The following is a 15,303-nucleotide window of genomic DNA, read 5'->3' as shown; positions in this document are numbered from 1 at the left end:
TAACAAGCAGCTCATAAGGCTACATAGGATACATGTAGGATACAGGTTTATTTTAGGGTGTCCTGATGGTCCTGAAGGTAAGACTTCTACTTAAACTGCTTGCTGTTTGCGTCTCCTCTGCTTACTCTGACTCCGTCCTGCTGTCAAAGGGCATGCGGTTAAGATTGTGGTCTCTGAATTGTCTGCACTGCGTGTCTGCATTGTGATGGACTGGCATATTGAATAGTGTTTGCCTGCATTGTGCTCTGTGTAGGCTGTGATCTAGGAGTAGTGAACCATTTCTTCCTCCCCTCAGTCTGCCTTCCCTTCCTGATTGAAGTGCACTTTCCTGGACCAGCAAGAAGCTGGTTTTAGCATAAAACTAAGGGAAAGAGGTTTTAAGAGTCCTTTTTGTTTTGATGGATCTGAGCTTCAGATCCTGTTTGAATTTTGGCTGGACTGCCAGCTCTCTGCTAATACAAGAGCAGCTATCAGTGTAGCTGTCATATGAAAGTAGGTCAAATGAGGCCTCAGAGTGCTGTCACTTCAATGAGGGGCTATTTTAAAATCATGCCATAGTGTTACAGCACAGTGCTGGAAGCCCTGGCTTCAGCTCATAATATAGCGTTTTCGGTCACTTACAGATTCTTTCTCTATATACCACAGATTAAAATTAAAAGATAAAACATAAATTGATCTCCATCAAGGAAATCTATCGTGTTTCCTTTGCCACACTGCTATAGACAAAATAAAAGTGGAAATAAGTGAAGAACTTAAGGTATAAGATACATTATTTGCACATTCTTAACTATGAACTCTTATTATAATACTACAGCAGATATAACAAATTAGAAGTAGTTTTCTATTGGTTGGCTTCCTCTCATGGTAAAAACATTGCAGTAAACAGAGGAATAATAATCCTTTTGTGTGGCCTTCAGAAAGCAATGGCTGTATATTTTATTTTATACTTATTTGTCTTATATTTTGTAATTAATAATTGTCATGTTCATAATATTCATTTTAAGTTTGCATTATGTTTCAGTACTGTTTGCAATTGTATATAGCGAGTTTAGCTAATACCGTAGCACACTGGTTTCCACAATAATTTCGTACATTCTTCGTACATTTTGATAGCACTCACCTGTCATTTGTGGTTCACAATTGTTTTAGGTTAACGAACAAGACTTCATGTTGTTTTCATGTTGTGATAATGCAACTAGCAAATTACTTGCATAAAAATCTATTAGTTGGGGGCATAGTAAGTCATCGTATTGACCAGACAAGAAACATAAATGACAAAGTCAAAGAAAATCTACTGCCAATCAGTACTTGTACTTAACGCTTGCTCCATTTTGACCGCCATTTAGAACTCTATTGGCCAGTGAATTCAACAAGACGTTATAGAAAACATAAATTCAGATACATATTTTGTGAATATAATAATCAAGCAACTGGAAAGTGAAGAATTACAAAAGATGATGCAAAAATCTAAATATTAAACCAAATTTCTTCCTTGGGTACAAATATTTTTAGAGCATGAAGAAAAAGTATAAACATAACAAATTAAACATAATGCCAGTTAAGCTGACTTTTGAAGTATGTAGTTAGCATGTGTAGCATATCCACAGAATAAGGCTTGACAACCCTAACCCTCTCTGCTCTAGGCGTGGGGTAGTCATGTGACTTGCCTGTATCCCTGCCACCAGGGCTCAGGGATGATGGGCTCCAGGAGAAACTCGCAAGCGATTGTCTGTTCAAGCTCTTTACCATTTCTAATCTTACATATATAGACTGCCTAAATAATTTTGACAAATGTATGTATTCCAGAAGTGCAAATGAATTCATATACACATAGCTACATCAAGTCTGTACTAAACCTTGACCAGAGCTAGCCTCAGACACATACTCTCTGCACAGTTGATGTCATAGATACACAATTTCCACACTCATCTGTCTGTCGTATACTAACATGTACATTTTGTACATTTGTGTGTCCATGCGACCCACAGGCACACACAGTACCCAGGTTTGTCTGTCTCACACTCCCCACCCTATCTGGCATGAGGGATTTTAACTAAACACCAATGCAGTCTCTCCACCCAGATAATCCGAGGTGACATTTTCTGTCTTTATCAGATTACCTCCCTCTGATATTGGGCCGGGGGTGGGGGGGGGTATGGGTTTGGTGTTTACATATTCGTCCATCTCACAGGGAAATGATGGCACCATTATAATGGCAGACAAAGATTGTACTTCATAAATGCCATTGAGGGTGTTACAGGGATATTGCCATGAAATAACAACTCTCCCAGAAGAACAAGGCAGTGAGACTCTCTTGCATTCCTCTTCCCCAATCCCAAGGACTCACCGCACCCTCCCCCCATCCCACGCCTTCGCCGCTTCATTCCCCCAGCGTGAACAGGTGGGTCTGTGACCAGCGCCTCCATGGCTGCAGGACCGGATGGCTGTTTGTCTGTGCTGGACTACCTCCACCTCCCCATTTCCCTCACCTGTTGCAAGTCGTGTCATTTTATGTTGTAAGGTGTAGTGACCATGTGCTTATGTTGCTGAGGTGTTTTTTTCAGTTCCTACTGGGGGCTGTTTTTTTTATTATCCTCCTCTCTCCTCATGTTATTCTGTTTCTTTTCTTCTCTCTGTTTGCCCCTGCCTCTCGACCTGTCTACCCCCTACTGTGGTGTTTGTGTATATGTATGGTCGGGTTGATGGCCAGTTTTTTCGCTGGTACTTGTGACTAGTGACATGGTGTATTGCAACAGCAATAAAGGGTTCTCATATCAAATACCCACACAGGCTCATAAATGTGACACCCTATACCAAAACCCTGCCCACCATGGTCCTGTCAGGGTTTCATGTTTAAAATAAATATACAGCCCCTATCACTGTTAGTGTATACTGAGTATGTGTTAGCTCCCGCTAGTCACTGTTAGTGTATGCCGAGTATGTGTTGGCTCCCGCTAGTCACTGTTAGTGTATGCCGAGTATGTGTTGGCTCCCGCTAGTCACTGTTAGTGTATGCCGAGTATGTGTTGGCTCCCGCTAGTCACTGTTAGTGTATGCCGAGTATGTGTTGGCTCCCGCTAGTCACTGTTAGTGTATGCCGAGTATGTGTTGGCTCCCGCTAGTCACTGTTAGTGTATGCCGAGTATGTGTTAGCTCCCGCTAGTCACTGTTAGTGTATGCCGAGTATGTGTTAGCTCCCGCTAGTCACTGTTAGTGTATGCCGAGTATGTGTTAGCTCCCGCTAGTCACTGTTAGTGTATGCCGAGTATGTGTTAGCTCCCGCTAGTCACTGTTAGTGTATGCCGAGTATGTGTTAGCTCCCGCTAGTCACTGTTAGTGTATGCCGAGTATGTGTTAGCTCCCGCTAGTCACTGTTAGTGTATGCCGAGTATGTGTTAGCTCCCGCTAGTCACTGTTAGTGTATGCCGAGTATGTGTTAGCTCCCGCTAGTCACTGTTAGTGTATGCCGAGTATGTGTTAGCTCTTGCTAGATACTGTTGAGTACATGTTCTCTCTCCCAAGGACTAGCAGCTCTCTGTCCTTGTAAAATGTTCAAAGGTATGTGGTCTAAAAAACCCAGATCAGCTTGCAGCATGAAGCTGCAGAAATGGTCTCTCTCTGCATTTCTTTTAGTGTTTCTTGGTATAGATATCACCTGGAAGAAAATAGGACTGTCCAAATGACATGCAGTCAATCTGTTCTGGGACTGCTCCATTGCAAACTGGAGTTTCTGTAAGCTCTTTTATTCTGCATGCCTTGGCCATTTTCACTTCCATTATCAATTTTGACAGCACCATGTCCCACGACACACATAACCTCCTGTAGCGCAATATGCAGTTTGCTTTATTTAAGTTTTGTCCAAAATGTTGACAATATACAGCATCATATTGTAAACAAAAATGCAATTAAAAACCTATTTTCAAGCAACAGAGAACAAATACAAACATTTGCGGACAATCATTATTTCCTATAATTTCACAGACCATCCATACCCACAAGAGCCGGGATAATGAGTTGTATTCAGTTTGTCTAATGGTTTTCTTGGCACTGTTTATATTCCTGTAACATTCCCGTAACATCCTGTCTATCTTCCCATCCAATGTATTAGTGCTTTGTCTCCTAATTCACAGTATATTAAAATACAGTCCTATAAAAATATCTTTTGACTCTACATCAAATTTTCTAACAATTCATACATGAACTGTACATGAAAATAGATAAATATCCTTTTCACATGAAGTACAAAAGTCATAGAAAGTTTGTCTGCAGGATACATGAGTAGCTGGAGAATCATAATGTTATGTGGCACGGCAACATCCCTCTGGTTGGCTGGATGAAGGCTGTACCATGTCATGTGATCTGTTTGGCCCGCCTCTATCTGCGCCGACAGTCATTCTTGCTGCAGGTGGCTTGACGCTCTATGCGCCAGGTTCCTTCCTCATAGGTGCAGTAGCAGATTGTGCACTCATTCATCTTCACCTCCCGGCCTGCTGGGATCACTGCTGTGTCTGCAAAGCAGTTTGGCCCTGGAAAGATGAGGACAGGCTGTATGACCAGAACATCTTACTTTCACACAGTGCTTTGGTGTCATTTTTGTGATTATGTGAGTGAGTGAAAGTAATTAATTACCGTTGTTGACACACCACAACAAAATGCATCCTCTGCATTTAACCCATATGTGACACAGCAGGTGGCAGCTATTATTCAGCACCCAGGGAGCAGCACTTGGGGACAGTACCTTACTCAGAGTACCTCAGTGGTACCTGGTTTGTCATGTATTCAAACCAGCAACCTTCTGATCATAAGCACAATTCCTTTATCATTAGGCTACCCCTAACTCAGGGGCTGTAATTAAAAAGCAATGTATAAGCTAATCTTAAATGTTCTATTTTGTGTAAATCACAAAGGCAGATGACTATGTCTATGCACTTCAGTATAGAGTCTATCAGTATTGAATAATCGTACCTGAACTGTTTACAAAGGGTCTGGATGTATCTAAATAGGCCATGATATGTCTATATTAGCACGATAATGCGGTAGCAGTACCACTTCTTGTCTGCCATGACTGCAGTATTTTTGAAACTCTGTCACAAAAATGGCTTCTAATCTATTGCGACACAGGAGTCCTCTCTAATCTATTGCGACACAGGAGTCCTCTCTAATCTGTTGCGACACAGGAGTCCTCTCTAATCTGTTGCGACACAGGACCCTTTCCTATTCGCAGCATGTTGGGGACTGATATCTGAGGGAACTTCATATTGTAGTCACTTGCACACAAATGATTTAAGGCATGAAAAAATGAACTTTATTGATTTTAAGGGGAAATTCTGGAAATCTCCATAATGGGTTTCTCAATTTTTCTCTTTCAAAAGCATGACTACTTTTGTGACACTGTTCAATTATTCAGAAACTCACCTTAATTTGAGACATGCTGTTGACGTGTGTTGTAGTTTATAAAGTAAAAAATGTGGAATACAGTCGGACATCTGAAGCCGTCTGTTTTTTTAAATCCGGAATTACTTTAGCTATTATGTAATGAGAGCCAATATATTTTTTTAAAACTTCTGTTGCTTATTCATTTGGGGATAGATTTTGTCGGAGACAAAAAAAGTAATTTAACATTTTCTGTACTGAAGATCCTGTGATGATAAATTAACGAGGTGCTGTGTTCTTGTGCATCAGTCATGTACTTTGAATCAAACTGTAAAATGACAGTGCCTGGAAAATATACTGATACGCAAAATTAACCAATGCAGAGAGTACAGCCTCTTCTATGTACAGAATACTAATTCATAAGCAATTGACTCACATGGTTGCAATCTAGCTGTACTTGTTCAATAGGCTGAAATAATTAATGTAATTAATAGTTTGTTCACTGACAGCCTCTGTAGAGAGGGTTTAGTTCCAACATCTCTCAACCATCTCAGAAAAATTATAATCATGGCTGGTTCAGTGGGTACTGTGGTTACCACACCTTCACAGAGATGGTGGTTGGAATCCTACCCATGGTGTGTGTGTGTGTGTGTGTGTGTGTGTGTGTGTGTGTGTGTGTGTGTGTGTGTGTGTGTGTGTGTGTGTGTGTGTGTGTGTGTGTGTGTGTGTGTGTGTGTGTGTGTGTGTGTGTGTGTGTGTGTGTGTGTGTGTGGAGTTTGCATGTTATTCCTGTCTTATTTGTGTTTCCTTCTGCAGACTGAAGACATAGGTGAATTAGTCTCTCTAAATTGGACTGGCATAGTGAATGAATATTGCATGCCTTGTGAAGTGACTGGCAAGCCATCCGGGGTGTACTTGGAAGATACTGTAGATGTTCCATCATTGTAATTAACATTTTGATTAAAACATCCTGCCCTATTCTGGAAACAGGATGAAGGATAATTTACTATATTGACAGCATACGTAATTCATTGAGAAACAGACACACAGTTGTTTAACATACATAATACTCTGACCAAAACCAAAAAGTTGTTTAGCATCTTATCATGTTAAAGATGTATGTAAAAAAGACAGAAACTCACCTTCATTAAGTGTTATTTACAGATTGATATTCACCATAGTACCATTATTAACATGTCTATGCTAACTATGGGAAAGGAGGTGCGTCTTACATAGCTATAGGCATAAATACACATTTACTGGTTGTTACATCTTGTATGCAATTTCAAGTGAAAATACTCTGACCATTTTGTTTGTTTGTTTGTTTGTTTATCAGGTCTCTCCTCCACCCTGTTGAATAATTCGACTGTCGCCTAGGCTGTTTATCAGGTCTCTCCCATACGGAGAAGGCTACTTTTCGAAGTGTTGCAAATATTATGCTATGCTGATAATGGGAGCTTCTCTGTGGTAAAAAAAAAGCAGCTTTCAGGACCTGGTCACATTGTTGCTTTGATATACAAGCTTTAATAACTTAAAAGCTGATACATGTAACATAGCTATTATAGGGAACCAATCTCATGCAAAATTGGAATCTTTGACAGACCATTGCACAGGGTACACACATACTTTGATGAATCAGATGGAAATTATGTTAATATTCTAAATTACATCAGCTATATTTCTACTGAATGGAATTCACACTGAACAAAGGAACTACGGAAGCCCATTAATTTTTTGAAAGTTAATACAGTGCTAATTTTAGTGGTGTAATTAACAGTGTCGATGGAGTGTGATGGAAATGCTCTTACATACTTTATCAGTGCTTGTGCTCCACTCTGTAAATGAGAAGTTTGAGTACCCTGACCCTGCTGTACCCACACACACACTGCTGTGTAATTATATCTCTCTCCATTAATTTCTATGGGGAAAACTGAAATCCCAACATGACGACCTTAACCCCTACGGTCCAGCCCTAACCTTACCCACAAGTAACCAAATAAAATACGTGATTTTTCATACTTAGTTTTTTGATTGCACCCACAGATCATTGTGGGGACCTGAAAAATGCCCCCACAACGTCAAACAGGTTTCGACATCCGTGCAATAATCTATGGCAATGGGGGGAAAAAAATAAAATAATTCCCTTGGTATCAATAGGAATGGAGATAATCTTTATGGTATTCCTGCAGGGATGGTGGTAACGTTGGTTTTCATGCATGCAGGGATTGGGTAGGGACAGTTTAGATGTTTCCAGGACAGACGGGATTGGTGATGGATATCATCCATGTGCAGCTCACTGCTATAGATACTAAAACTAACAGTTTTTTTTGTTTAGTAGAATTCAAATTCTTTACACATACAGATTTATCCAATTAAGCATATTTAAAAAAGTAATTCACATCATGGGTACTCTGTTAATCCAGGAACTACATTTCATAGTTTCATCTTGGTTTCAGCCTGCAGCCTTTACACACCCTCCTTTTTTCATTACTTTCTTTGTCTATGACCATCTCTCAGCACATCTGTGATTGTGACGTTTTTGTATGGCTCTGCTTTTCACTTTAGCCCTGCCTTGCTGTGAGCAGGAGCGTAAAACCTGGGCAGGGGATAGCTGGCTATGCCAGACTGATCTGTTGTAATCTTAGTTTTTTTAAATGGTTAACCAAGGCGCATCACAGTGACATGGGAAAATTAAGACAGGCCTTCAGATAATCTGGAGTGAAGCCCCTTTAAGGCCCATGTAATGTATCCTGTCCCGGAGCTACAATCTTGCTTTCTGCACACAAAACAGCCAGATGTCTGCATTCAGGGGGAAGTGGGCCCATCAAGGGCAGGACTGTTATGGGATTAACATACGAACAGCTTCTTTTTCTACCATCTTTGCAGTTGCTGCAGTAAGCAGGGCTGTAACGGTACACATATGTGTTGTGTACTGTTTGGAACATCATTTTCAGTTTGGTACGCACAATGAAGCTAATGAATATATTTATTGACACTGGCAGAACCTAAATTCAATTGATAAGATCAAAACTGTCTGTCAGCTAGAAACACATCCAACATGCTAACTCATTTGAAATGACATAATCCAAGTGTGTGTGTGACTGGAGAAAGGCCGAAACTGTGTAGTCTCCCTATAGCACTTTGGCTGGGTTAAAAAAATAATTATGGTTATAGGTAGTGATGCATAAAAATTTTGGCAGTCAATAATTTTTGGTTTCGGCTGAAACACTTTTTGAAGGCTGAAATTGCTGACCAAAATTGGGACACTAGAACCTCTAGCATTTTTTCAACGTTGTTCTGACTGCCAGCTGCAATGTACTTCAGCATGACATCTTTTGTTTTCACTAAAGTAATGCCCATCCATCGAGAAAACAAAGGGACAAGTGCCGTCACTCCCAAAAAAGCTGTAAAAAAAAATAAAATAAAACGGTATTTATATTATACGTTTACTTTCATTTTGTATTCCTCTTCTGCCACCAGGAAAAACAACTAGGCCTAAATGCCAGGTTGACAAATGTACTCAAAATAAAACTAAAGGTACCTGTATAATATGCAGTTGGTATATGTGTGGGTCTTGCTCAAAAAAGCTACCAAAGACACGTATGGACTGCGAGCAGCAGTTGTGTGTATTAGCCTACTATTAGCACACTTTACCTGACGGGGCACAAAAACGTAGTTACTGAAGTAAAAATCATGAACACATACAGTTGCTACTTGAGATCACAATTCATTAATCATGAACAAACATGAAATCAGTATTTGTTCCTTCAGCAGTTCTTTAGTAGTTGCTTCAGTAGTTCATAGACGTCAGAGTCATAGATGATGAACAAATGTGAGATCAGTATTTAACTTGTGTTATTCAGGACTTGTTCCTTCAGAAGTTCCTTCAGTAGTTTAGAAAGGTTTACAGATAGTAACCTATATAGAAAATATAGTAACAAATATAACAATTGCTTGAGAGAAAATGTGCATAATGATTAATTAATGATGAATTAACATGAGATCAGTATACAACTAAGACCTTTAACTTTTACCTAAAATGTTACCTTTACTTGCTTTGGTTTGTGTTTTATTGCAGTTGGTTTTGTGTAATATTTGAGGACATTTTACAATTCATTTCAAATAGACACAACATTTTTTAATTAAGTCTTTTACTTGGGTTAATTAGTAATATACAGTTGATAAAAAGCATAAACTTTGATGAATGTGAAGTGCCCCTAATTCAGTACGGGATGCAGTCAACAATTATACTGAAATTACCTAAAATTGTTATAATTATTTCAAAGTCAAGTCTGCGTATATAGATTGTCTATTTATCTCATATTATGAACTCTGTTTGTATTTTATAAAAACTTGTCATCTTTCTGATTTCAGAAGCCACTCTGTTAGATACATTGAACCTTATTTGGTCTAGACTGTTAGATTCACTAATCTACTTTTCTCAATGTTTTAACTGATAAAAGAAATTTACTGAATATATTAATATGAATAAATTGGTTCATAAAGGAATAAGTAATTATTAAAGGTTTAAGTTGGCAAAAAAGTCATTTTAGTACATCACCATTTCTAAGGTTTGTCATTAGAGATATGCAACCACACTTGGCATTAGAGAACATGGGATTTAGTCTAGATTTAGTTATGATGTTATATTTTTGATTTTTTTAATTTTATGTATTTATTTTTACAATATACAAGTACGCATCTCAGATATTGTTATTCAGACATGTCAACAGATGCATTGCCTTTGGATTACACCTATTTTTTTGTTTGCTAAATTAATTGTTTGTGTTTGCGATTTTAATTATATATAATTTTAAAAGAAATTTCCTGTCCCTGGTGTACCAAAATTTCACTGAACCATGAAGACTAAACCAAGGTTTGTACTGAGCTGTGAATTTCGTACAGCATTACACCCCTAGCAAAAAGACAAAACAGCAATGGTGAGTGCATCCTTTGGCTTATTTGTCATAGTATTTGACATGCCTACATTCCAACCCAAACTGCTAAGATCAGTTTGAGGACATTAGGAAGAATTTTCTTCAAGTAATATTGTATTCCTTTTATACTCTACTTGTTCTAATTACTCTAAAAATTACTTTTTAGTTTTTTTGTCTTCTTCTGAAACTACTCTTTCTCATGTACCTGTAACATACAATGCTCATAACTCTTGGGACACTTGCTTAATTCTGCAACAATGTTGCAAATTTATTGGTTTCATAACAAAAGTCTACTGGTGAGAAATGTTTAACATAACTGCACATATCTTCTGCACAGAATTTTTCTTTTTATTAAGTGTCGTTATCTGACTGACTCTCTCAGTTATGTTCTTGCCCTTTTGCTATTAATCGCAATTGTAGTCATAGGCTGCCAATGGATATCAAACACAAATGTTTGGCATTTTATGTTATTGCAAAGGTGTTACTAATTAAAAAGCACTCGGTGACACGGGTTGTCAATGAACCCTTTAACCCCTTTAACTCAGAACAGCTTTTTTAAAAGTATAATTTGGGTTTCAATGTATTACTACTTGAAATGAATGTTTTATTTAAAACTACTGATTAGTTTGAAGTTGAGATATGTAGTAAATAGAAGAATAAAGTAAAGATTTTGATATAAAATGAATAAATTCGCAATATTGTGAAGCGAGATTGCCACTTAAGTTATGCCAATAATAATGGAATTTAAAAACCGTACTCAAATATTTACCTTGTCTATATCTTTTGAGTTCTGTATGGGTAGTGAAATTTTATGGAAAATGTGTGTGTGTGTGTGTGTGTGTGTGTGTGAGGGGGTGACTACATTTAACAAAAATTATCCTGTGACCAACTTATTTGTTGAGAAACACTATATTAGACTATTAGACTGGCATGTTGTTTCAGTCAGGTTAAAATGCTGTGTGCTTGTTTGTAAAGGTGCGAGAAACTCCAGACATGGCTCTACGGAGCCCACACATTATCCTCTTGCTTCCCAATATACCTGAGTGCTTAGCTGGCAGTGTATTGCTGTTTCAACTAACACTTCATTCTTCCTGGATGGATCCAGATATGTAGCATTATGCTGAGGCACCGTCAATGACTGTTAATGTCATTCAAAGTCAGCAGTAAGTAGAATACATGTCCCCCATACATCACTGCATCCTGATAATGCAGCCACTGACAAATTCGTACCCATCACATTCAACGGCATATACCCAGAATCCATCTTGTATTTAAAGAGGAACTCACCACTCTTGCAAATGGGGCAGCACTGATCGGGTTCATATTCCGGGTCCACACATTCTGTCTGAGGACAGGCTGATACAGTACATAACACCTCTCCACTGGGCTCACAGCGGCACTTCTCACAAGGGGAGACCTGCGTACACAGAAACAAACCCATTCACAGACACATAAGGTTTACAGTGTGAGAGACCAGATGAACAATTCACGTGTGAAAGCCTCACACATATAAAACCCTAAATACAGTATGTGTATATACCTGTTATTACATTAATGTTCAACACAGGCATGCCACCTTACATGTCACTAGGCTTGGGCGGTATCTATTTTTATGAACTGTCATACCTTCTAGACATTAACCCTGACATACGATATATGACGGTATTAAAAAAAAAAAAAGCAAACCTAAAACATGTAGGCTACTGTAAACTCTGGAATCAGAGAGATCCTAAAGGGGCTCATCAATGGGGAAGCTGATCTCTATGGAAACGAGGAGACAACTCCTTGTTGAAGATTTAAAAATATCACCCTTTCTTTATTGACACCACTGTCACTGCCTGATCTGTGGCTGCAGAGGCACTAGGTTTCATGCATACAGTGCATGCTCCAGTTTACAGTGCATTCGTGTCGCATTTTGTTTTTGTGGCATTAACTTGCGCATGCATGTTATTCTTAGGCTCCAAATAACATAATATAAAAGCAAAATAAACTTGGGCAGCCGTGATTAGTTGACTTGGTCGATGACGTCAACACTGCTAGTTTTTAAAATTATTTTAATAAAATGACCATTATTTCTAAAACACTTCAATTCATTATAACAAATGATTTTAAGTGTGATGGCATACCACGGCAGCACTAGCGCTATGCATGAGCAAGAAGAGAAAACACACAAGTGCTATTCTAGACGGCCAGAATAGGCAGAATTACCCTGTTGTCTATTCATGTTTATTATATTACCATTAGTACGGAGAGCTTTTCAATATATTTTGTCATTGTAGCTGCTAAATACACTCATTAATAAAGCCATAAGGTTGTCTGCCTACTACATTAGAATAATCCACTTAATAAGAGTTTGTGAAAACAGACTAAAATCTGGTCTTAATCTACATTGACTGATGGTGCCAATGTGTGCATTCGTGCTCTTTGGATTTGTAGGGACCAGTGTTGTCATGAACTAAAACTGAATCGAATCGTTTATATTAATTGGCCAACGATAAAATAGTTGATAGATTAATGGTTGATTAATGGTAGATTAATATAGAATAATAGTTGTTAGTGACAGCCCTAAAATAAATAAAACGAAATAAAAGCAAACAATGTAAAGAGAAAACGGATATTATTGGATGTGACCTGCTGTCAGTTATGAGAATGTTGTTAATTATCTGTTTTTTGCGGAAAACACGGAAACAAATGAAATCGATAAAGTCTGTAAGTATAATTTATTTCTGGCTGGGTACAAAAATTGCAGAGGGAAAAGTGTGGGCAAAATATTTCTTTGTATTCAAGGCATAAAAGTGAGGAAAAGAGGAAAAAGTGTAGATGAAATATTTTGGTGTATTCATGGGTAAGTACACAAATACATTTCATGCTTATTGTATATTGTTCCTCGTTATCTTATTTTCACCATGTAATGGTAACTTAAGCAATTACATTGCTTTGTAATGTTGACACTACAGTGCTGCGCCTATTGTCAGTTTTACAACAGATCTGGTTTGATCACACATTAGTGAATGTGCCTTAAATGTAGATTGAATGGAGTAAAAATGGAAAGCAATCGGGCACTTGAATTGAAATCTAATCGAATTGTGAATAGATTCCCAGTCCTAAATACCTGTAGGTTCCTCAAATAAAAAGATTCTAATTTATGTTTTGACACACACTTTAAGTTAAAGTCCTTCTGAAACATGGCATGTGAGTTTTAGACTTGGCCCTTTTATTTTTAGTTATTCTCTTCAGTCAGAAGTATTTTTTTCATGCTTTGAAAGAGACAGGTTGGATTTGTTTTTAAGGAAGTATACCTATATGTTCTTCAAATAAAAAAAAATGGTATACATGCCTTTCTTTAGTGGTTTTCACAATTTGTTTTCAGTGACTCTGCATTTGTAAATTTGTATTCCATTTAGAGCTTTATAAACTTCTCTCCAAAAATATAAAGCTACTACATAGTATTTCATATCTCAATCCTATTGGTTTAATATTAAATTGGAATTGAATCAAATTGGATTGAATTGAATCACTATCTTGTGAATTGGAATCGAATGGACCTGGGGCATCTGTGCCAATACCCAGCCCTAGTAGTACTGTCATACCACCCAAGCCAACCTGTCACTCTATATGATTAACAACCAGATTTCCTCTTACAGGTGAATCTTTACCTAATGGACATAGGTCCTATTACACATCATTTGAACTAATAATGTAATGTCCCTTTAATCTACTTGCAGTTCAATGTAATGATACTGATAAAGGATTGGCAAATTATCAGTAAACAAGATTGGAGCCTCTCTATCTGATATATGGTATTTAAACATGCCTGCATGCACGCACACACAGACCTGTACTTGTATCTTAGTAGGGGCCGTCCATTCATTTCTGTGGGCAAAACCTTAATCCTAACATTGACAATCTTAACTCCTACCCAGCCATAACCTTAACCATAAGTAACCAAACAAAATACAAGTCTTTTGGCATACTTAGTTTTTTGGTTGCAGTTAAAGATTTTGATAAAATGTAATTTTCCCTTGGGGGGACTGAAAAAATGGTCCGCACAATGTCAAAATAAGAGGTTTTATCACATTATGGGGACATTTGGTCCCCACAATGTAATGTATACCTGAACCACACACACACACAGCTGCTCATTGGATCTGGGACACAGTAGTGGCAATGTGAAAACAAGGGCGTTCATGTCCTCTTGTGCCAGCAAACAGACCAGTGGGATGGATGGTCTTGCTCCTCATGAGATATTAGTTTACAGAGCAGAACATCTACGCTGCAGTACAGCATGACAGCATATTCCCCCTTCCACTGCCATAATGATATAAATAGAAGAGTATTGTCATCTGTTGCTACAATCCACCTGTTGACCTTGCATTAGAGAATATTTCTAAATACAACAGGGTTATCCCTTATTTGTTCATTTGTCCTCTGTAGTGGCCTTGGTCCATGCAGACCAATCCATAGTCCAGCTTTTTGCAGAGTGGTTTGGGGTGGGGAGGTGTAATTGCATGTTTCTACATTAATGACATGTGGTGATACACTTCAACAGCACTTCAATTAAGGCTCAGACTTCCCAAGCCAGAGGGTATAGGTAACAGACCCATGGCGGTAATCACTCTATGTCAGTATTGTCAGTATTTCAGTACCCACTGCACCCACTCTTAAAATCCCAGAAGTCAGTTTCACTGTGTGGAATAAAAGACCGAAAGCAACCTGCTGCACACCGAATTCCAGGCATTCTTGACCTATGTGATTGGCTCTTGTTTAATTAGACCAGCCTAATGAGGTAAGACAGGTGTTGCCAGAAGGTAAACAGCTGCTGGTTATCATTAGCCTTGTCTGAAGTTTTTTTGTAGGTAAATCAATCTCCATATGGCAGACTGACATCCATGACCAGTATTAAAATCCCTGTTTTTGGCTACAAAACATAAATTTGCTTCTATTAGCATTGGTAATATAAATGGACATAGCAACTCAGTGAACAACATTTAAT

General features: G+C 38.2%; 1 protein-coding gene across 1 annotated transcript in view; it reads right to left on the bottom strand.

Annotated features, from left to right (window-relative positions):
* Window positions 1–3,817: 3,817 nt before the first annotated feature.
* The window catches only part of LOC125749495 (brorin-like), a 32,429-nt gene continuing 20,943 nt past the window's right edge, over window positions 3,818–15,303 (bottom strand). The window contains exons 3-4 of the mRNA XM_049026801.1: window positions 11,598–11,727; window positions 3,818–4,526 (exon numbers count right to left, since the gene is read on the bottom strand). Of these exons, the coding sequence (XP_048882758.1) occupies window positions 4,375–4,526; window positions 11,598–11,727 (282 nt within the window). The 3' untranslated portion in view covers window positions 3,818–4,374. The remainder of the gene's footprint in view (window positions 4,527–11,597; window positions 11,728–15,303) is intronic.

Source organism: Brienomyrus brachyistius, chromosome 9 (assembly GCF_023856365.1).
Source record: "Brienomyrus brachyistius isolate T26 chromosome 9, BBRACH_0.4, whole genome shotgun sequence".
In the NCBI taxonomy this organism is placed as follows: Eukaryota; Metazoa; Chordata; class Actinopteri; order Osteoglossiformes; family Mormyridae; genus Brienomyrus; species Brienomyrus brachyistius.
The sequence above is the reverse complement of the archived record's forward strand: the minus strand, read 5'-3'. Positions and strand labels throughout refer to the sequence as shown.